This window comes from Heterocephalus glaber, unplaced genomic scaffold, assembly GCF_053883595.1.
Source record: "Heterocephalus glaber isolate CG9 unplaced genomic scaffold, H.glaber_assembly_v1.0 deba00001472, whole genome shotgun sequence".
In the NCBI taxonomy this organism is placed as follows: Eukaryota; Metazoa; Chordata; class Mammalia; order Rodentia; family Bathyergidae; genus Heterocephalus; species Heterocephalus glaber.
The window spans coordinates 46,484,968-46,507,606 of NW_028258315.1; the positions used below are offsets into that span (position 1 = coordinate 46,484,968).

General features: G+C 36.2%; 1 protein-coding gene across 2 annotated transcripts in view; it reads right to left on the reverse strand.

The window, feature by feature from the left end:
* Positions 1 to 936: 936 nt before the first annotated feature.
* Positions 937 to 22,639, reverse strand: part of Suclg2 (succinate-CoA ligase GDP-forming subunit beta) — a 373,391-nt gene continuing 351,688 nt past the window's right edge. Inside the window, exon 11 of one of the 2 annotated variants that reach the window (XM_087182000.1) lies at positions 937 to 1,016. In XM_087182000.1, the coding sequence (XP_087038126.1) occupies positions 952 to 1,016 (65 nt within the window). In that variant the 3' untranslated portion in view covers positions 937 to 951. Of the gene's footprint in view, positions 1,017 to 5,455; positions 7,556 to 22,639 lie in introns of those variants that run through there. The other variant, XM_087182001.1, reaches the window with a different exon arrangement.

Genomic DNA, 22,639 nt, shown 5'->3' on the forward strand with positions numbered 1-22,639 from the left:
TTTAAATCTCTTTGTTAGAATTGCATAACTGTAAATTTTAAAATGCTAATTATTATATTCTTGCATATAAAGAAAAATTATATTCTAATACTGGGAGAGAATCTCTCTTCCTAACAGTTCTGACAAAAGTTACTGAGGGGCTAGGGATTTAGCTCAGTGGTTTCGCCACCTGCTGCACAAGCGCAAGGACCCAAGTTCAATCCCCGGTACCTAAAAAAAGAAGTTATTGAGCCTGAATTCAAATGTCTACTTTATTTATTTATTTATTTATTTTATTTTTGGTACTGGGGATTGAACTCAGGACCTTGCGCTTGTGAGGCAGGCAGCAGCACCACTGAACTAAATCCCTAGCCCTCAAATGTCTACTGTAGAACCAACCACAGTGGCCAGAGTGCAAGAATTTTTTTGCAGGTGGAGAAGTCTAGCTCCCACATCACTTGGAGAAACTTCTCTGAGGTCAGAAATGTCAGTGACAACTTGTATTAGTATTCCCAGGCTTGCTTTTATGTACAAATTGCAAAAAAAAATTCAGTGAATGTTTAAATTTTCAATAAATGTATCACAGTAATAGAAACATGTCTATTAATCCCCCTTGAAACACTCTCCCTCACTTCAAACACACTTATCCCACAGTTCTTGCCACTTTCTGAACCAGTTCTTAAAGTCATTTCTTGAATGTCATTAGTTGCACTGGCATGATTGTCCTAATGTCTTGATTTGATTCAAAATGTTTACCTTTCATGGTCATCATGACTTTGATGAAGAGCCAAAAGTTGCACAATGTCAGATCTACTGTATAAGGTAGATGAGGACATATGGTAATGTTTTTATTTGACAGAAATTACCACACCAGAAGCAACATGTAACACAGAACATTGTCATGATTGAGGATGAAACTGCCCGTTTCTCAGTCCATTTTCTACAGACATCATTTCTTACAGCCATTAGAGTTCACTGTAGCATTCCTGTGTACAAACTCAGCTCACACATTTCCATCATGGTCAAAAGCCATAATCCTGAAAATAGGAATATAAAAGAAAAGCAGAGATTATTTTTATTGATCCTTGGTTGTTCAATAAAGTGTTTTGGCCCTGAACCCATTTAGCACCCAGAGTTAACAAATAACTACAGTTATGTCTATTATTTTGGATTTCGTTTGACACTCTTTTATTCAACAAGGAGAATTTTCACTCAGAAATCTGAACCTTAGTCTTTGTAATAACCATAGACCCAAGTTTCATCTCCTGTGATGACATTTCTTAGAAAGCTAGAATCTGAAGTGACATAGTGACACAACTCCAATGAAACTGACAGAATTTCATGTTAATGCATTGATTATGATCCATGATTTACATACAATACACTTTAAAATGCACCTCTGTCAACTGTAGCTTACAAACAACTGATTGCATTAATAAGTTCAAACTTGTCACATACCATTGCTAGGGTTCAATGGGCTACTTCTCATATTGAAGATCCTTGTCTACCTGTTGGGTGATACTTTGAAGCAGCATTCACCATATTATTTGATCAAACCCCATATCCTTGTTTGGCTTTGCCTATATATATATAGGATAAGAGAGACTAAAAACACTACTTGAACTAAATATTTGAATTTTTATTATATGTATCAGTGTTTGAAAAGTGGTGCTTTCTGATTTAGGCAGTACTACTCTTTTGTAAGACCATGGGTTGAGATCCATGATAGATGTAGAGAAATATTAAATCATGTAGTTGCTAAGGATTCTTCATATGGGCAGACTGCATTCAAGGGTACTATAATGTGTGAGGTTTGCAAAGAAGCTAAATAAAGGTGAGTACTCTGAATTTTAATATGCAGGGAAGAGCAGGCTGTCTACACATACAAATTGGCTTTAAAAAACAAGCAGTTAATCTTGATGTAAATAATCTGTTTTTTAATAATTAATTTGATTGCTAAAAATGTGGTTGCAAGTCAATTACCAAGAGGTTTAAAAAAGTTTTTTTATTAGATTCAACTTTAAATGAAAATTTAATATTTAGAAGTAGACAAATGAAGGTGCAAATGTTTTAATAATAGGTTGAGATTATTCTGATAATGAATTCAAAAGACTGTTAATGATGAGTTTATAGCAATTAATGAAATAATTAACATGAAGTGAAGATTCAGAATGGTAGATGTGCTTGATAATCATGGAAAATGGCAAAAGTAAGAAAAAGAAAAGGTGGTCAAAGATGCTAGCCCATAGGATATGTCTAAGTCAATGTAAAAGAATTCAAATTACCCCCTGTATATTATCAGACCATAGTGCAATAAAATTGGAGATTAATAACATGAGAAGCTGCAAAACTCCCACAAACACCTGGAAATTGAATAACACCCTCATGAACAACCAATGGGTCACAGAAGAAATTAAGAAGAAATTAGACCTTTTCTACAAGTAAATGATAATGCCAGTACAACATAAAGGAATATATGAGACACAATGAAAGCAGTTACATGAGGGAAATTTATAGCAATGAATGCCCATATTAGGAAAACAGAGAGAACTCAGATAAATAACCTAAAGCAGAACCTCAAACTCCTAGAAAAAGAAGAGAATAACAAACCCAAAGCTTGCACAAGAGAGGAAATTATAAAGATCAGAGCAGAAATCAATGCAATGGAGACTAAGAGAATGATACAAAAAATTAATGAATCAAAGAGTTGGTTTTTTGAAAGAATAAATAAAATCGATAAAACTTTAGCCATCCTTATCAAAAAAAGGAAAGAAAAGACTCAAATCCATGCAATTAAGAACAAAAAAGGGGAAGTCACAACAGACCCATCAGAAATCCAGAGGATCATCAATACCTACTTTGAGAACCTGCACTCTAATAAACTGGAAAACACAGAAGAAATGGACAGATAAAATTCCTAGATACATATGAATTGCCAAAGTTAAAGGAAGAAGATATAGAAATTCTAAACACCCCAATTACAATAAGTGAAATTGAAAATATAATAAAATATTTACCAACAAAGAAAAGCCCAGGTCCTGATGACTTCACTGCTGAATTCTACAAGACATTTAAAGAAGAACTAATGCCATTACTCTTTAAACTCATTAAGGAAATTGAAAGGGAAGCAATACTTCCAAATTCATTCCTGGAAACAAGTGTTACTTTGATTCCAAAACCAGGGAAAGACCCAACCCAAAAAGAGAACCACAGGCCAATCTCCCTAATGAACATAGATGCAAAAATCCTCAACAAGATACTGGCAAACAGAATACACGGGGTCATCAAGATCATACACCATGACCAAGTCGGATTTATCCCAGGGATGCAAGGATGGTTCAATATTCGTAAATCAATAAATGTAATACAGTATATTAACAGAGTCAAGGACAAAAACCACATGATCATCTCAATAGATGCAGAAAAGGCATTTGACAAAATCCAACACCTATTCATGATTAAAAACTCTACAGAAAATTGGAATAGAAGGTCTTTATCTTAACCTGATTAAGGCTATCTATGAAAAACCAACAGCCAATATCATACTAAATAGTCAAAAACTGAAAACTTTCACACTAAAATCAGGAACAAGACAAGGATGCCCATTATCACCACTCCTGTTCAATATAGTTCTGGAAACCTTAGCCACAGCAATTAGAAAAGAGAAGGAAATAAAAGGAATAAAGATAGGAAAAGAAGAAGTTAAATTGTCATTATTTGCTGATGATATGATACTTTACATAGAAGTCCCAAAAAACTCTGCCAAAAGACTTCTAGACTTAATTGACAGATTCAGTATAGTAGCTGGATATAAGGCCAACACTCAAAAATAAATACCCTTCTTATAAACAAATAGCAGACTCACTGAGAGAGAAATTAGGGAAACAATTCCTTTTACAATATCATTCAAAAAAATGAAATAGCTAGGACTCAATCTAACAAAGGAAGCAAAAGACCTCTACACTGAAAAGTACAGCACCCTGAAAAAGGAGATCAAGGAAGATATAAGAAAATGGAAAGACATCCCTTGTTCCTGGGTTCGAAGAACCAATATAGTGAAAATGGGCATGCTTCCAAAACTACTATATAGATTTAATGCAATGCCAACTGAAATTCCAATAATATACTTCACAGAACTAGAGAAAACAATCCAAAACTTCATTTGGAACAAGAAAATACCTAGAATAGCAAAAAACAATTTTGGGCAACAGAGACATGACAGGGGGTATTACAGTACCCAACTTGAAGCTATACTACAAAGCTACTGTGATAAAAACAGCATGGTACTGGCAAAGAAACAGACCTAAGGATCAGTGGAATAGATTAGAAAATGCAGAAACAACTTCAGATATACTCAGCCACCTCATCTTTGACAAAGGAGCCAACCACCCTCATTGGAGGAAACATAGCCTATTTAATAAATGGGGTTGGAAAAACTGGATTTCAACCTGCCAGTGATTTCATCACTGGTCATTCGAGAGATGCAGATGAAAACAACACTGAGATTCCACCTCACCCCAGAAAGAATGGCTGCTATCAAGTAATCAACCAATAACAAATGTTAGTGGGGGTGTGGAGAGAAAGGAACCCTTCTCCATTTTTGGTGGGAGTGCAGACTGGTGCGACCACTATTGAAATCAGTATGGAGATACCTCAAAGAACTAGGACTGGAGGTCCCATTTGACCCAGCTATTCCTCTGCTGGGTATTTTGCCAAAAGAATTGAAAGAATCATACCACAGTGATATATGTGCACCCATGTTCATAGCAGCACAGTTTGTAATAGCTAAAGCTTGGAAGCAGCCCAAGTGCCCATCAACTGGAAACTGGATAAAGAAAAGGTGGGATTTTTTATAAAATGGAGTTCTACTCAGCCATAAAAAACTAGAAACTAGAGTCATTTATAGCTAAATGGATGCATATTGAGACCATACTCTTAAGTGAAATAAATAGGACACATGTGTAAATACTGAATAGTTTTTCTACTGTGGGAAACTGAGAGTGTAAATAAGGATTAAAAGGATTAATAACTAATAATTCATACTTTGAAATAGGAAAAGGTCCAAAGGGGTAGGGGTGGTGGGAGGAGATGAGGAAAGGAAAGAAGAGAAAGAAAAAATTATGAGAAAAGAAAAAAAAATGGAAACAAAGTCCATGTAAATAGGGAAGGGTGGAGGGGTGAAGGGCGCACAGTTAATGGGGAAAAAATTAAGAACCAAGGTACATCATGTACAAGTACAAGCACCCAATGATAAATGTAAACGTATTGTATCCCTAAAATGTAACAATAAAAGTATTTAAGCAAAAAAAAAAAAAAAAAAAAAGAAAGAAAGAAGAAAAGGTGGTCAAGATACAATAATTCTCTCTTCTGTGTTTTTTGGGTCAAAGTTCTTTTCTAATTATTATTATGATTAGAGTGTCATGAAATATGTAAAGACGATTTAACAAAATAAATTTTCAAGTGAACTTTTAGCACTGTGATAGAAACTTTTATTTGAAATAGAATAGGAAGAGAATGTCAGTACTAGAGGGGAGGAATGAGATAGAGGTTCACAAAGTCTGGATTCTAGATTCCATTTTGCCACTGTCTAGGCAACTTTGGAGAAATCCTAACCTCTCCTATCCCAGTTTCTTTTGAAAATGAAGCTGATGAACTTCATGATCACTAATACCTCTTTGAGCCTTAAATTATGTAATTTTATGTGACACTTTAAAAATTTAATGCAGTCTAATAGAAATCATAAATCAGAGATCAGTAGTAATTGTGAATATCCAAATATATTCACTATAGAATAAAACCAAGTTGCAAATATAACTCAACATTCTCTGAAGCTAATTTCATATTCTCTAATAGTCTATGTAGTGAGTGATATTATTGAATAAAAGTTAAATGGCAATAACAAACATTTTATAGAGGCATATTTATTTCCTTTGATAAATGTAATACATGTTTGGAGGCAAACAGAAAAAACAGCATTCTAACTCTGCTTTCTTTCTTCTTTTTTAATTCTTCTAAAGGTTGTTGAGATTTCCTTTTCCTTTCTAGGGAACCTAACATAAAATCACGTCTAATTCTTATGTGGTAAGCACATGTTTTTCACAAGACTCTATGTTCCAGCTCAGCAGTTCAGGGAACAGAAGGTATTTGTTAACTCTGGGTGCTAAGTGGGTTCAGGGACAAAATATTTTATTGAAGAATCAGGGATCAGTAAAAATAATCTCTGCTTTTCTTTTCTATTCCTGCCTTCAGGAATATAAAATAAGAAAATCTGGAGCTAAATTCAGAATATTTAAAGTCCTCGTTAAATAGAATGAAGTCACTAAAAAATAAAAATTGATGTTTAAGTTTTTGATTTATTCAAATAAGTAGGGGTACCATTTATGAACAACAGGATATTAGGAAAAGGCCAGATCTGGGATGAAAGGGGAAGGATCAACTTATTGGAGTGTATTTCAGGTGCTTTGGAGAAGGTCAAATGGAGGTGTTCTAGGGGGAATAGAATATACAGATCTAGTAATGAGGTCTAGGCTGGAGACAACAATTTGAGAGCCACTGTTACATCTTTTTTGTGAATTAAAATAATATATAGAGCCTTTGAGAACAAAGTACCAGGAGACATATGCCTCTTGTACATCACTTCATCCACACCTGCAACAATACCATGGGTAAATATTATTAACCTCATTTTACAAGTGAAAAAACTGAGGCTCAGAGACAACCAGCCATGAGATTCACCACGGTAAAATATTTCTTTTTATCCCATGGTCTACTTTTTCTTAGGCCAAAATGATTATACGTGGCTCATCCCTTTTCAACCTCCATTCTTCATCCTTCATCAGAATCAGTACTGATATTGGAAGAGCAGTTGCTAGTGGAAATCAGTTAAGGAAAGGATTTTGACAGTGATTTCTCAAAGAAGGACAATGTAATTTCTACTCTGAAGGAGTGAGATGATCAGATAATGAGGAGAAATCAAATGGAAAGGAAGGAATGAAGCAACCAGCTATACAGTGAGAAGTGTTTGATATTTGAATTATTATTTCTTATCTTCATTTGACTCTGACCAGCCCAATAGTTTAATTTTCTTGTAATCCTTTTTCTATTATTATCATTCCATTTTCATTAGGTGTCTGTCACTGGACTTCTCTGTGGTCAGAATTCCAACATCTCATGTAATTTTCAACACCAGTTTGGACTTCAGGATTGCCCCATTGCTGTGTGTGGTTTGTTTAGGTTTTTTCCTTATTGACCTGTCCTGCTCTTCCTGTCACATCAGCCTTGACATTGAAAGGATGGAAGGCAGTCAAAGACACACACTTGCACACAGCTATTTCTAGGAACAGGAGGTTGATAGGGTCTGCTGAAAGTAGGAAGGAAGGAGCTCTGCAAGTCAGAGAGTAGGGCAGAAAACACAAGAACTTGAAGTTCATGCTTAGCAACACTCCTAAGCCCCGGAGAGTCCCCATGAAGACAGGGCTTTGCTGTTTCAGAAATGTCAAAATTGTCTTCCTCAAACAGTCAGTAATAGCACATACTTTCTTTCTGTATTGTTCTTGTCAAGATGGTGAATACTCAACTGCAAAGAGAGAACAAAAGACAAGATAGGTTACTGATTCCCTAGTGGGAGCTGAAAAGCATTCTCAAAATCCTACAGGCATTGGGAGAGAGGCAGCATGAGAATTTATGTAATGAAGGGTTTCTGCTTTTGTTTGTTTTTAACTAGCCAATGACCAGGTTAGAAACTTGTTGGTGAGAAACTTGCTGAAGAGACTTCTTTCTTGGTGAGTTACCATCATCAGTGCATATTTATTGTGCCCCAGGCTTTATAATAGGCCTGGGCAGGAGCTGGCTAAATTGTAGGACTTACAGCTTACACAATGGTGCTGGATATGGGGCAAGGAGAGAATCTTTAACACAATAATATAAAAATCTTGAATATGAAATTAGATGCAGTGATTCCTTTTTACCCATGGTGATATGATCCAAGAATCCCAGTGCATGTCTGGAACCATGAATAGTTCCAAACTCTACATCTACTGGGTTTTTTTCCTATGCATACTGGTATACACACAGATTTTGTGTCTTTGCCATCTTAATTGAGCACTTATCACTGGGTGTAACTTTTGGAGTTTGAGATGTGACAGCAAAACTAACACAAATTTCATGTTTCTTCACAATTTCATGGTTAGAAGACTCCTTACTGTAGATTTTAGGACTCTCAGCCTATAGGTTTTTTTACATTTTCTTAAGTCAAGAACTTTTCTCTGTTCTCATAAACGAAGCTCTTATAGTTTCTTTTTGAAGTATTAAAAACATTAGCATTATTATTCTTGCTTTGAACCCATTACTAAGTAAAATAAGGGGCACATGAACAAAAGCCCTGTGATACCACAACTTCATCTTATAACTAAGGAGGCTGTGAAGTGACAAAGATAAATAGTAATGTCAACATCATGGGTACACAGAACAAAGGACTGATTCATATCTTGGGTAGGATGCAGTATGGCAGCAAGAGATTTTAGTACATTATTCAGAATAGTACGTAACTTAAAACTTAAGAGTTGCTTATTTATGGAATTTTCCATTGAATATATCTGGACTATGTTTGGTTGTGGGTAATTAAAACTTTGGAAAGTATAATAGCAGATAATGAGAGTCCATGGTGCATAGCATTAGAAGGACCTCACGCAAAATAGGGGGCCCAGAGTTTAAGTGTCATTGGCTTAAATGCAACTCTGATCCTACAAAGAGAGTAGTAAGTATCAATATGCATGGTAATAACAATAACAGCAGCTACTGTATCCTAGGGACCTTGCACAGTACTAAGCACTTTACACACATTATCTCATGTAATCCTCCCAACCACCTCCTGAATTAAATACCAATTGCTGTAGGCAAAGAAACTGAGTCTCAGTAACCTGCCACAGGACAAACAATAGTGGAATTGGACTGCAAATCAGACTCTTACACTAATGACCAATCTTTTAAACATCAAAATATAAAGTTCTCAAAAAGCTATCAGTATTATTACACAATATTATGGGAGGTACCTGAACCAGTCCTTCAGAAAGTTCCAAAAAAGTTTTTTTTTTTTCAGGAGATGACACTTAAAGCAACATTTCTCTGTCTCAGCTTTATTGATATCTGATGCTTAATAATTCTTTTGCTATTGAAGCTGTCCTGTAAATTTTAAGATGTTTAGCAGCATCCCTGACTTCTACCCATAAATGCCAATAGCACCCTGTCCTCAGTTGGGATAACTAAAAGATCTCAAGATATTTAAGATATTCCTTATTATCTCTTGGGGGGGGAGGTGCAAAAATTACCCCAGTATTAAAACAATGAATTAAAGGACAAGAGCAGCAGAGTAAGGAAGGGATGTGGGGAAGGAACACTGCAGAAAGAAGTCACAGCAAGAACAAAGCCTGAGCAGTGGGAACAGAATGACTGCTATAACAAAGGGCAGACAATTTGCTGCTACCTGAAGCTGCAGGGCAATGCCAGGGATTCATTGGTGGTGAAGTAGGAAGAGGCTAGTGTATGGAGGTCATTCTATGCCAAGCTAAAGAGTTAGGGTTTTAGCCTATCAGAGGGAAGGACATACATTAAACTATCAAGATATCTGGACAGAATCAAAGGTGTATTGCTTAATAGTCACACTCTTCCTTTATGGATAATATATTTGATGGGAACACATCTAGTTCAATTAATTTTGCCCTTTTCTCTTTTAGACAATAGTGGTAATGCCTGCCACTATTTCTATGTATTACCCAGAGAAATGAGTGTGAAAATGGTTTGGTGACAGCTCGCTTCCATACCTGAAAGACAGAAATCTCAGTGCCACCCTAGCAGGAGGAGGCAATGGCAATGCCATCTTCAGATAGAGTGCTTGGGAGGCCTTGCCTACTGAACAGCTGCATCGCTTTTACAAGAGCACTAGCCTAGAGCACATGAGTCAGCTGTACAACATGTGTAGGAAGCACCATTCTCTCTTTTGCTGTGCTTAAAACAGAGAAAGAGAAGGAAAGAATAAAAAAGTGGTCTATGAATATCAAGCTCCAGATCAAATGAATTAAATTATAAGAAGGCCATTTTTTGTAGTATCACAGACATTTACTCATTGTCTTTCCAATATCCATTCTCATGATCCTTACTAACAATACTGATATTGTGCAAGTAACCATATTCTCAGCTGAAATTGTCTATTTCTCCAGACTCCTATGCAGCTGGAAGTGGCCCAGTAACAAAGGCAAAAGAAATGTATGTGTTATGCTGGGCCTGCAGTTGCCCAATTGGTAACTGAAAGCAGGATGAAGCTCCATGTCTCTGCCTTGATATGTTTATCTATTTATTGCCTTTATTACCTTAAAATTTTGGGTCAGATGTGAACTCTGCATGTAGGCACGTTAATCACTTAAGGAGTGTCTGTCTAAAAACTAGTAATACAAGGTTTATTAGCCCTAAATTTTCATAGTCTATCACATTGCCCTTCATACCTGAAGACATCAAGATAAGAGTAATTAAAGTAAATTGCAGGATTCAGGGACATCCAATTGCCAGCTTTCACAAAGTCCAGTTTCAGAACCCCTGTAGTGGCACCTGAAAGTATCCAGCCATTGTCCTAAACCTGCAGTCACCTCAGATCACAGAAAAGCAGAGCCTTTTTAAAGATTACCCCCATGAAGATGTCACTTCTAAGTGGGAGCAATTACCCAGTGATAGGAACAGAGGCTGCCACTCTAAGTAAGAGTAGTCATTTCACAATGAAAACCAAATTGCCCCCTCAAGCACTGATGACTTTCCCAGAACCAGTCTTTTTTCTTTTTTTTAATTCTTTTATTGGTACATTTTAGGTATACAATACATTTACATTTATCATTGGGTGCTTGTACCTGTACATGATGTATCTTAGTTCTTATTTTTTTCCCCATTATCTGTGCGCCCTTCACCCCCTCCACACTTCTCTATTTACATAGATTTCATTTCCATTTTTTTTTTCTTTTCTCATAATTTTTTCTTTCCCTTCTTCCCTTTCCCCATCCCCTCCAACCACCCCTAACCCTTTGGACCTTTTCCAATTTCAAATTAAGAATTATTCATTTTAATCCTCATTTACACTTTCAGTTTCTCACACTAGAGAAACTATTCAGTATTTACACATGTGGGTCCTATTTATTTCACTTAAGAGTATGGCCTCAATATGCATCCATTTAGCTATAAATGTCTCTAGTTTCTTGTTCTTTATGGCTGAGTAGAACTCCATTTTATAAAAAATACATCTTCTTTATCCAGTTTCCAGTTGATGGGCACTTAGGCTGCTTCCAAGTTTTAGCTATTACAAACTGTGCCAATATAAACATGGGTGTACATATATCACTGTGGTATGACTCTTTTAATTCTTTTGGGAAGATACCCAGCAGGGGAATGGCTGGGTCAAATGTGACCTCTAGTCCTAGTTCTTTGAGGTATCTCCATACTGATTTCCACAGTGGTTGCACCAGTCTGCACTCCCACCAACAATGGAGAAGAGTTCCTTTCTCTCCACACCCCCACCAGCATTTGTTATTGGTTGATTTCTTGATAGCAGCCATTCTTTCTGGGGTGAGGTGGAATCTCAGTGTTGTTTTCATCTGCATCTCTTGAATGACCAGTGATGTTGAACATTTTTTCATATATTTATTTGCTGCTTTTGCTTCTTTGAGAAATGTCTGTTCACTTCAGATGCCCATTTTTGAATTGGGTCTTTGAATTTGGGGGGGTCTGATTTTTTTCAATTCTTTATATATTCTAGATAGTAGACCTTTGTCTGAGATACAGCTGCTAAAATTTTTTTCCCACATTGTAGGTTGTCTCTTAGCTCTGTTGGTGGTTTCTCTTGCAGTGCAGAAACTTTTTAATAAGATGAAATCCCAGTTGTTGATTTTTTTGTGCTAGCACCTGTGCTATTGAGGTTTTGTTCATAAAGTCTTTTCCTATGACAATGTCTTCAAGAGTTCCACCTAACTTATCTTCCAGCAATTGTAGTGTTCCCAGAACCAGTCTTGAGGTAATGACCAACCATACCATGGCTTGACCAAGATTACCTACCCTGCCAGTTATGCAAGCCCCCAAACCTTATCTTTGTTTTTGTTTCTTATAAAACCCATGGTTTCTATCAGCTCCTTGAACAGATCATGAACTTCTTCATTTGTCCTGCCCAGCATGACTATGCTGATTAAAGCTCCTTCCTTGCCCTCCACCACTGCCCATTTTGGGACAAGTGGCCAAGCCTGGTCTGCTGGGATCTACAGAGCTGGGATTTCTACCCTAAAACTCTATGCAGGTGTTATTGGGTGGGATTTCTAAGAATCCTTTCAAAAATGAACAAGCTCAACTTGTGTGATGTTTTGGGTTTTTGAAACTTCTATCGCCTTCTTGTCTAGAAAAATCTTGTGGCCTAAAATGAAAAAAAAAGTCTTGTTACCATGAGGCAACTAGTGGGAAAATGAAACTCTCTACACCTAAAAGAGAAGAATTGGAAAGAGAAGACAAGAAGAACAGGCCCTTGAAACGTGAGTGTTGGGTCATCTCCTTCCTGGTGTCCCAGCTGTGTGCAGCTAAACCAAGGGGGTTGGAGAGGGAGGTCACACACAGCAACTCAAAAAATTCCAGAAAGAAAAAGAAATTGACAACAGAAGGGGAGAACTGGGAGAAGAGAATATGAGTACTAGTTCTTAGGCTATAAGAAAAACATAGAAGCTCAGCCAGTCCCAGCACCTGGAAGGAAGCTCGCCCGCTACCATCCCAAGCTCCTAGGGCAGAGAAGGTGAGCCATGTGAGCACCAGAAGCACCCCCTTCCGTGGAAATGAGAAGAAACATAAACAAGTCTCAAAAACAGACTTCTGGATCACCTACAGCAACCCCAAAGGGAAATGAGATGGAACAATCTGATACTCAACCACCTGGACTCTCTGAACTGGCAACAAAAGAGGATCTGGGAAAAATGAAATCAGAAATAATTACTCAGATAACAGCAAAGATTTTGCTCATGGTGCAAGACATGATTAATAAATCTAGAGAGGACACACATAAAAAAAAATAGAGGATCTGAGGAACATGATGGAATCCCAACATAGGAAATAAATGGAATCCATAAAACAGATACAAACAGATTTCCAGGAGATTAAAAACTCCATTGAAAGTCTGTGCAGCAGAATGAACCAATGTGAAGACAGAATTTCAGATATAGAAGAAAAGATTGCAATTGGTGACCAGAAAAAGAAAAATTGCTTTAAAATTGTAAGGAAATATGAGAAATCAATCCAGCAGCTGCTAGACAATGCAAAGAAGAATAACATAAGACTGATTGAAGTCAATGAAGAAAGAGAAGAGAGTGCAGATGACATAAAAAAACTGTTCACAGAAGTGATGGCAGAAAACTTCCCAAGCAGGGGAAAAGAACTTGACATACAGATAAGTGAGGCATATAGGACTCCAGCTGGCCTTAATCAAAAAAAAAAAATCTACTCATAGGCATATAATAGTTAGGATTCCAGAAACCCAACAGAAGAATAGAATTCTACAAGCAGTGAGAGAAAAGAAACAAATCACATACAAAGGAAAGCCCAACAGAATCACAGCAGACTTCTCAATGCAAACCCTCAAGGCAAGAAGAGCTTGGAGTGATGTATTTCAAGCCCCAAAGGAAAACAGCCTCCAGCCCAGATTGATGTACCCTGCAAAACTATCTTTCAAAATTGATGGAGAAATAAGATACTTTCATGACAAAGAGCACCTCAGGAACTTCATGAATACCAAACCAGCACTCCAAAAACGTTTAGATAATACCCTAGGAAAAGACAGTGAGGATCACAACCCCAGGAAACCCAGCAGAATGAATCCATTGGGTGTCACAAATTAAATGCAAAGGGGGAGAATCCAACAAAAAGAAAAAGTCATGACAAGGCTTTTAAAACTTTTAACTTCATCTCCCTAATGAGTGTATAATTCAATATTATTATTGTACTGATTAGTATTTTTCTGATTCTAGAGTTGCACACCATTCCTTGTGCTATACTGGCTATTTATCATCTTCTTATGTCTACATTTTAATTGGGTTGTCTATTAATGAGCTCTAAGAATTCTTTATATATTCTGGTCATAGGTTATATGCATTGGAAATATGGTCTGTTTAAGGACTACTTTTCATTTTAATGATGTCATTTAAAGTTCTAAATTTTGATGGAATCCCATTTATTAATTTTTTTCTTTTATACATCATGTTTTTTATACCCTAGGTAGTTCTTGCCTACCCTGAATTCATAAATACTTTCCCTTATAATTTCTTCTTAAAGTTTTATACTTTTAGGCTTTCATATTTAGGTTCATAGATCCCTTCAAGCTATTTTCATGTATGGAAAAAAAGGGTTGAGGTTAATTTTTTATGTACAGATACCAGGTGTTCTAGTGCCGTTTGCTGCAAACACTATCTCTTCCTTGGCTCTTAAATTGAGTTTATATTCTATAAAATCCTAATGTTAAATAATCTTTCAAAACTCAGTGGACCATATATGTGTGGTTCTATTTCTAGATTCTCTGTTTTATTCCAATGATCTATATGTCTTTCCTTACACCAACACTGCCTTGATTACTGTAGCTTTAGAAGAAGTCTTAAAATACTAAACATCTTACAACACTGTTTTTGTTTTTAACTTTTCTAGGTCCTTTGTACTCCTACATAACTTTTAAATTTCAATATCCAATTCTTCATTTATAGCAAGTATACACAGACCTGAATTTTTATATATACCTTGTGTTTTCTAATCCTGCTAAATTCAAGTACAAGTTCTAGGGGCTCCTAGAGATTTCTTAGTATTTTCTCTGTAGATGATCATTTCATCTACATATAAAGATTTTGCTTCTGCCACGTCAATTCTATCCTAGTTGTGTCATTTTATTGCCAGACTATTTTGGTGGGGACTAGGTTTCAAAGTTTAATTGACAGATAAAGAGTAGGCATATCTGCCCTTGTTCCCCACCTTAAGGAGAAAGCACTGTATCTTCTCCATTTATATAAGGCATTCTCGCTGCAAGTATGGAGTACATGTCTTTAATCTGTTGAGAAGGTTCTGTTCTACTTCTAGTCTCCTGATAGCTTTTATCATGAACAGCTGTAGAATTTAGTCCAATACTTTTTCTCTAACTAGTGACAGGATCATATGGCTTTCTCATTTCCTCTGTTAAAATGATTACTTTTGGGGGTGGATCTTCCAATGCTGAACCAACACTGCCATCCCTATAACAAAACCACTTTCTACATACTGCCAGATCTGACTTCTAAGAGTTTGTTTGTTAAACAAATTTCTATCTATGTTCATACTTTTTTCTTCTATTATCTTTATCTAATTTTAGGATTAGCACAATGTTGAGTTCCTAAAATGAGGGGAGAAGTGTTCCTTCTTTTTTCTGCTTTAATTGTTTGATATAATTTATCAGTTAAAATGTTTATGAGCCTGCTGTTGTCATATAGGTAGGTTTTCAAGCTAGGAATATACTTTCTTTAATAGGTGCTATTCAAATTTTATATTTCCTTCAGAGTTGGTTTCATTAATTTGTCTTCCAAGGTACTTCTTAGAAGTTGTCAAATTTATTTCAAAAAAGATTTTTGTAATATGCTTTCTATATCCTTTTAAATTCTGTAAAATCTGTGGTAATGTCTCCTAGATGTTAATATTGTAATTTAGAAAATGTATAACTGATATTGTGCAACAGGAAGAAAAGGTCTAAAAGAGCAGAGGAATTGTGAGGGGTAGGGGAAGGGAAAAAGGGAAAGGAAAAAATATGAGAAGAGGAAAAAAAATGGAAACAAGGTCTTTGCAAATAGGGAAGGTTGGAGAGGGTGAAGGGAGGGCAAAGGAAGGGGAGAAAAATAAGAACCAAGATACTCATGTAAAGGTACAAGATCCCAATGATGAATGTAACTGTATTTTATACCAAAAATGTACCAGTAAAGAAATAAATTAAAGTTAAAAAAAAAATAATAACCCTAACACTCTAGAAGAATTGATCAGAACCTTATTTTGACCAAAAATATCTACTCCAGTTCACAGAAGCATTTGAATTGTCAAGGGTTTTTGAGTGCTACAGAGAAAAGTCTATTACTAATCTGGAATTTACTGGCAAGAAAACATGGTCAAGATTACAAAATGTTTTTTTTTAAACTATTGTCCAGTGTTTACTTGAAAGAATAGCTAAAATAAACAGAACCAGAAATTTCAAATACAGAAAACAACAGCTCTGATTCCTGATGCATACAAAACTATGTCAGTAGAATGTTTACTTTCTTCTAACACAGATGATTCCCAAATTCTAAAATGTGCAGAGCATATTGAGAAGAGACTATACTCCTAAATACTGGTCTGTTGATCTATCAAAAGCATTTTCCTTTGCAAGGCATACAGTATTCTTTTCTCGTCTTAAAGTGGACGCTTCTCCCCTATGAGTTTGTGATTCATTTATCACAAACTGCTATAACTTACCAATCAGCCAAGCAGATTTCAATTTCTAATGGAAAGCCATGGGTGACCTACTCAGTCCTCTGGTTTCATTTCCATTACAAAGACTGATATGCAATCTACAACCAAAGCTGGAGCAGCTATAAGAAGCTGGTTGAATAATCTGTTTTCTGGTTGGAATTCATATCAAATGCCACCTCTCTAGGAGCAATTTCCACCAGAGGACAGAATGTTCTGGAAAGAATCGAACTCTGTGTTTGAACTGGAGGTCCAAGGACTTTTTCATTATAAAATCCAAGTAGTTAGTTTGAATTGTTAGCTTTTGTTCTCCATGGGTAATAAAAACCTCATTGTTTCTCAATGTTTGTGTAACTAAACTTTATCAGCTGGAGCTAATCTTTAATTCAGAAGTTTGAGCTGTCCATCAAGCAATACCTGGTGAAAAGAAATCAGAAAGGTTATGGACAGGTCCTCCAGAATATGTGAATTGAATATATTAATTATAATAGCAAGAAACAATAAACAGTAGTGCATATGAATGCTCACATGTGTGGGCACATGGGAGGATAGAAGAAACAAATAGAGGAAAGAGACAAGGAAAATCATATAATTATAAAATTGTACTTTCAATAAAGACTACAGCTTCAAATCCAGTTTTTTAAAAAATAAGTCCTAAGGTCCTTAAAGACATTATAAGCTGAATCCATTCCCTTTTACCTATGAAGAAGCTCCTTTCATTGCTGAATAGACCATCTCTTTTCACCTGTAAAATGGGCCTTTCCCTTATAAATGGGCTCCATCACCTGTGATGGCTGTGGCCTATGAATGAACCATTATCCTTCCCCTGAAGAAAGCCTCTTCCCCTTTCATCTGTAAATTGAATCCCATCTTTCCATAGATTCACAAGTTCCACATATTTCTATCCCCAAATCCCTATAAATATACCTAGCTGGAGGCCACAAGAGCCTCTCTCCCTTTGGAAGGCCTGCATTCTATCTCTTTGAGTGCAGACATTTAAAATTCTGCCTAATAAATCTCCTAATGCTTCTTACTGACATATCCTTAAAATTCATTTTCTTTGATGGAAATCAGTAAACCTGCAACCTGCTCCATGGGTGGAGGGAGTTAAAGTTCCCTATCCCCACTTTGGGGACCTCCATGGACCCTGTCTACTTACAAACACTAGTCTGTATGTATACTCACATGTGTGAACACATAGTGGAGAGGGTATTAGAAAGTAAAAATAACTTTCCTAATATGGATGTGAGGTAGGAGATTAGGGTATGGAGGGCTGGCTGGGAAAGTAGGAGTGACCTGTTAATTACAAAGTCCCAAGACACATGTGCAGAACAGTTCCCAAATCCCGGCACATGGATCTGATCAGAGGATGCCATCTTACTTCTTCTTCCAAGAACTCAAGCAAGTTTTCCATAGGAAGGCCTAGACTTGATGCCAGCCAGAGGAGTAGCAAACAAAAAGACAATAGCCATTGAGCTTTGTGCTATTGTGTTCTTTCGCAGGTAGTTGGCTCACATGCTGTAGAGTGTATTTTTTTCCTACTTTTACTTGGCCCAAACTCACTCTGCAGAGCCAGTTTCTTTTCCTATCTTTAATAAATGTAAAACCTCATGACATTTTGTGCTTGTTTTGTTCAATTCTTTGTTCAAGACAAGAAGAAGCTAGAAACCACCTCTGGAAGAAGACTCCAGAACCCCAAAACCTGGTAACAGATGCTCAAAATATTGTTAGTACAAACAAAAATTTATTAGCATTGTATAATAGGTAACCTAGAAAATCCATAAAATGGAAGGGTAGCTGTAGGTAGAATGTAATAAAAATATCAGGGGTGTGTGCATGCTAGGGGTGAGTATTACCAGTAAATTAGAGACATACTAAAAAGGCTAGGAGTGTCAAGGAGAATATGCATTTTAAATGCCTATAATTTTTCCTTTTTACCTTGATGAGATATTTGCAATATTTTCAGGAAATATATTTGTGGCCTGTATTTCATAAAATATTTACTTTTAAAAATTTCTTTTTAAAAAGAATTTCTATGACTTTTCTTGCAGTTATAAATTTGCCCTCTCTAATATTTCCTTTTCACTGTCATGAAAATACTGCAATTTCTCTAATACTACACTGATGACCATTGTTTGATAATACAAAAATCATATTGCTGTTGATTTTATTCTAAACAAGGTAAGATGTTGCTTTTAATTCAAATTTTTATTAAAATTCAGCACAGAAAAATGTCTGAATTTGCAAAGGTTTATGATGCTCTGTGTATCAGTAAACCAATCAAATGGAAACAATAAGAAATATCTTTCATAATAAGAAATTTAGATGTAAGGTGGGCTGCAGGTATGGTATGATGAAGACTGACTTTTTCTTTGGTTTCTCTTGTTTTCACTATTGTTTATGGAAGATTTATTCCTAGGTAACTTCCTTTGGTTTGTAATATGGCAACCAGACAATTCAAGAGGATGAACTATCCTTCTAACCATAAAGGTCTTTTTGAGTATGTGTGTTGCATTGGCTAGAAGAAACGGCTGTGCTTTGGTTTCTGTACCAATCACAGGAAAAAGAATGGATTAATTTGATTGAATTTGGCTAGTCAGAGTAGACTTTTGGTTCTGAGGATAGAACTGGCTTCTGAGGTACTGCAGGGAGAAGACTTGTGCTGAGCCCTATATAAAAGTGAGTGGGATAAACAGCTACTAGAGAGGTAACCAACAAAGTTTACTACACTACAATCATAGAAAGATCCCAAATGTGAAACAGGCAAGACATGGGGCTTTACTTGGTGTGACATCTTTAAGACCCTTGTGTGAGCTTTAACAGATTATTAGAAAGGAAACCAAAATAAAGGAAGAATCCTGCAATATTTCACTCTATGAGTAGCCCTTGGTAAGAAGCAAACTTGAATGGGAGGAGGACAGTAATTGTATCCTGTAGAATTGAGATGTTTAGATTTCATTAGGGAACCATAATTCCTGTAGGTCAGGTTAGATTCACCCTTTGTAGGTAGGCACGCAGGTAAAGATCTAAATTCATGATTTTTAGGCCTTTGTATGAATCTTGTCATACTTTCATGAGATTTTTTATTAATTAAATTCTTAATAGCAAAATCACTCAAAGAACAGTTATTAAGTGTTAAAAATGTGATAACTATTACCAAAACATGCTTTGAAATGACATATCAACATACACTAAGTGAGACAGTATTGGAAAACACAATCTTTACCCTTTTTTGCCAATACTGGATAATATTAAATCTTAAATTCCTACTAATCTGATAGGTAAAATATTTGATAATAATAAAATTATAATGCTTTAAGTTTCTTTAGTTATAATCAAGGCTGAATATCTCTGTATTTTTATTAATTCTTTTCATTTGCATTTTAAAAATTACTACTAGATTGGCAATTTATTATAGACTTATTGAACATTTACACTAGGATTAAGTGTGTTTTATAATGTCCTTTGCAAGACCTAAGGAATGAATATTAAGGTAAATCTCAGTGAAGAATAATTTTTACATTGCCAAATAGTTGTGACCTAGTTTGTAAGTCATCAGTTTTATTTGATCCAAATATTGTAAGGATGCCAAGCATATGTTTTAGATTATTTTCTCTAAATATGTTATCTCTGCCAGTCTTTTTGTGTAAACAGGGTGATTAGATAATTTGTGATGATTTTTATATGCAGAGGTTTTTATTCTCTAATGAGGTCTATATCAGTGGAGGGAGGACTATTCATGTTAGGGTTGATGTTATAGGCCCTCCCCTCTTTTTTTTAAACTTGGCAAGAAGACCTCTGCACCTCCTTTTGAGAGAGGGAACAGACTGCTGTTGGATATGAAAGCAATCAATTTACCTGGAGAAACTGGATAGGACTACCAGTGGACAGGGCTCCTCCATTTCTATCTCTCCTCTCTGCTCCATTCATCCTGCTCTCCCCTTCACCCATTAAGCTCCTGGCTCACTGCCCACTGGGAATATCTATATTAGCCAAACTCTCTCTTGCCTTAGGGCCTTTGTACTTACTATCTGTTCTACTTCTTTCCCAGTGCTCTCAGCAAGATTTCTTATTTTCCTTCAAATTTCTGGGGGAAAGTTCCTCAGAGGTAGTCCCGGTTGTCTTTTATGACAACAGTGTTTATTTCTTTTCTGGTACTTATCGTAATTACCTACTTGTGTGATTTTTTAAAAATGTGATATAAAAATATCAAGTAACTATTTTCTTTGTTTATCTTACAATTTATCCCACTAGAAGAAAAGCTCTATAAGCAGTACAATCTGCTTATTGAGTTTGTATTGAATGTGTAAAATATCTGTTTTGTGCTTGGGTAAAGGAAATATTTTCAGGCCTCTATGGGAGTCAAATGATGGAATAAGGCTTCTCTGAACTCCCATGGGATAGAATGCAAAATCAAGGCTTCTTTGTATGATGGGACTGGGTAGAAGAATATCTGCAATGATTCAAACACCCATCCCTCCTCAAAGAAACCAAACTTGCAATTATAAGCACCATTGAGACTGTTCAAGGCTGAAGTACTCTTGTTATCAATTTAGCCTGTGTTGCAGGAGTACTTTTAACTAGAGGTATAATTATGCTCATGGTGTGAAAAGTTACATCAGTTTATGCTGATACTTGATTGCTCAGTTCATCATTACCAAATGTCTATAAAAATGAACTAGAAGCTGGAAGCATATCTCTGAGTCACTCTTCTATTTAATTACATTTATGGACAATAGATTATCCATGGTTTAGAAGTTGCCATTTAACAATATTTATCAAAGGAATAGCACTAACAAAAGAAAGCATTGAGCATGTGTCTATATATGTGTGTGTACACTTATACATAAGAGATACTTATATTTACCTAAAATGTGATATTTATGTAAACTTAATATGTAATATACTTGTATAAGATACACACCTTTATACATATATAGAACAATTTGACTGACCTATTAAATGTAAAAAGTTCAAAATAGCAAGCTGCACATAATAATTAGATATCATATTTCAGGAATTACATAGTCACTACATTACAGGACAAATACACCTCTGTGTGTGTGGTCTGGCAAGTAATTGCTATACTTAAATTGAAGGGACTTTTAAAAACTCACATGAAAAGCAGCCTCATCCTTTGAGGGACAGTTCTAGGTGGAGTCAGCCTATTCTCTTCTTCCTTCCATTTGTGTGTCTGGCCTCTTCATAACATCCTCAGGTACTTCCACATTTTAGATAGAAAATGATACTCTCCACTAAGGCTGAGAGGTTGTGTGCTATTTAGCAAAATTGAGTATGGCTTCTTTCCTGGAAAGCATTCTCCTTGTGTGATTATTTCTGGGTTGCGATATATGTCTTCGTGCCCGCAATGTGTGGAGTACAGATGTGGGACGCTTTAGTTTTTTTAGTAGCCCTGTTGCTGCTGCTGACCAACACAGAAAATGGAAAGAAGAGATGGAAGTGGATATTCTTTAACACTTGCCTTCCCAAGAAAGCCTCTGAAGTTCAAACAAAGACTTCTAACAATATGGGGTTCAAGATCTTGGTATACAACACTAATAACCAGGCATGATCTAAAAGCCATGCCTTGAAGTATCTCTGTTACAGGGGATTGGATTTCTGGCCTCACCTGTGTTGGAGCAGGGAGGAAGGCTGTGCAGAATGACAGCAAGCAAGCCTGATAATCTTTTAGAAATCTTCTGAGTTTGTCTGTTTGGTCTTACATCCTAGAAGTGCACAGAACCTTAGGGTATCAAAATGGGAAACAGATGAGAATCTTAAATATCATGCCCTACATAGGAAACCACAACTACTGCTGAATCTGATCAACTGACTCCACTGACAAGGGATAGTGACTTCCAATACTCAGCAGTTATACCTGAAGAGTCATTTATAGCTGAGCATAGAGAACCAGAAGCCAACCTTGCCATTGCTTTCCTCATGATTTCATCACTTGCCTCCAAAACTTTGAAAGGAAAGGCCCAGACTCCAAAAAACGCTTCTAGGGATGACATATTCCTATTGTGACCAGGGTAGTGTGGGTGAGAGTGGAGGTGACACATGGCCCACTCTCAACCTAGGGCAGTTGTGGGGAGTGGAAAGCCCTACTGCACAAGAGGGCTTGTCTGCCACTCCTTGACAAGGACAA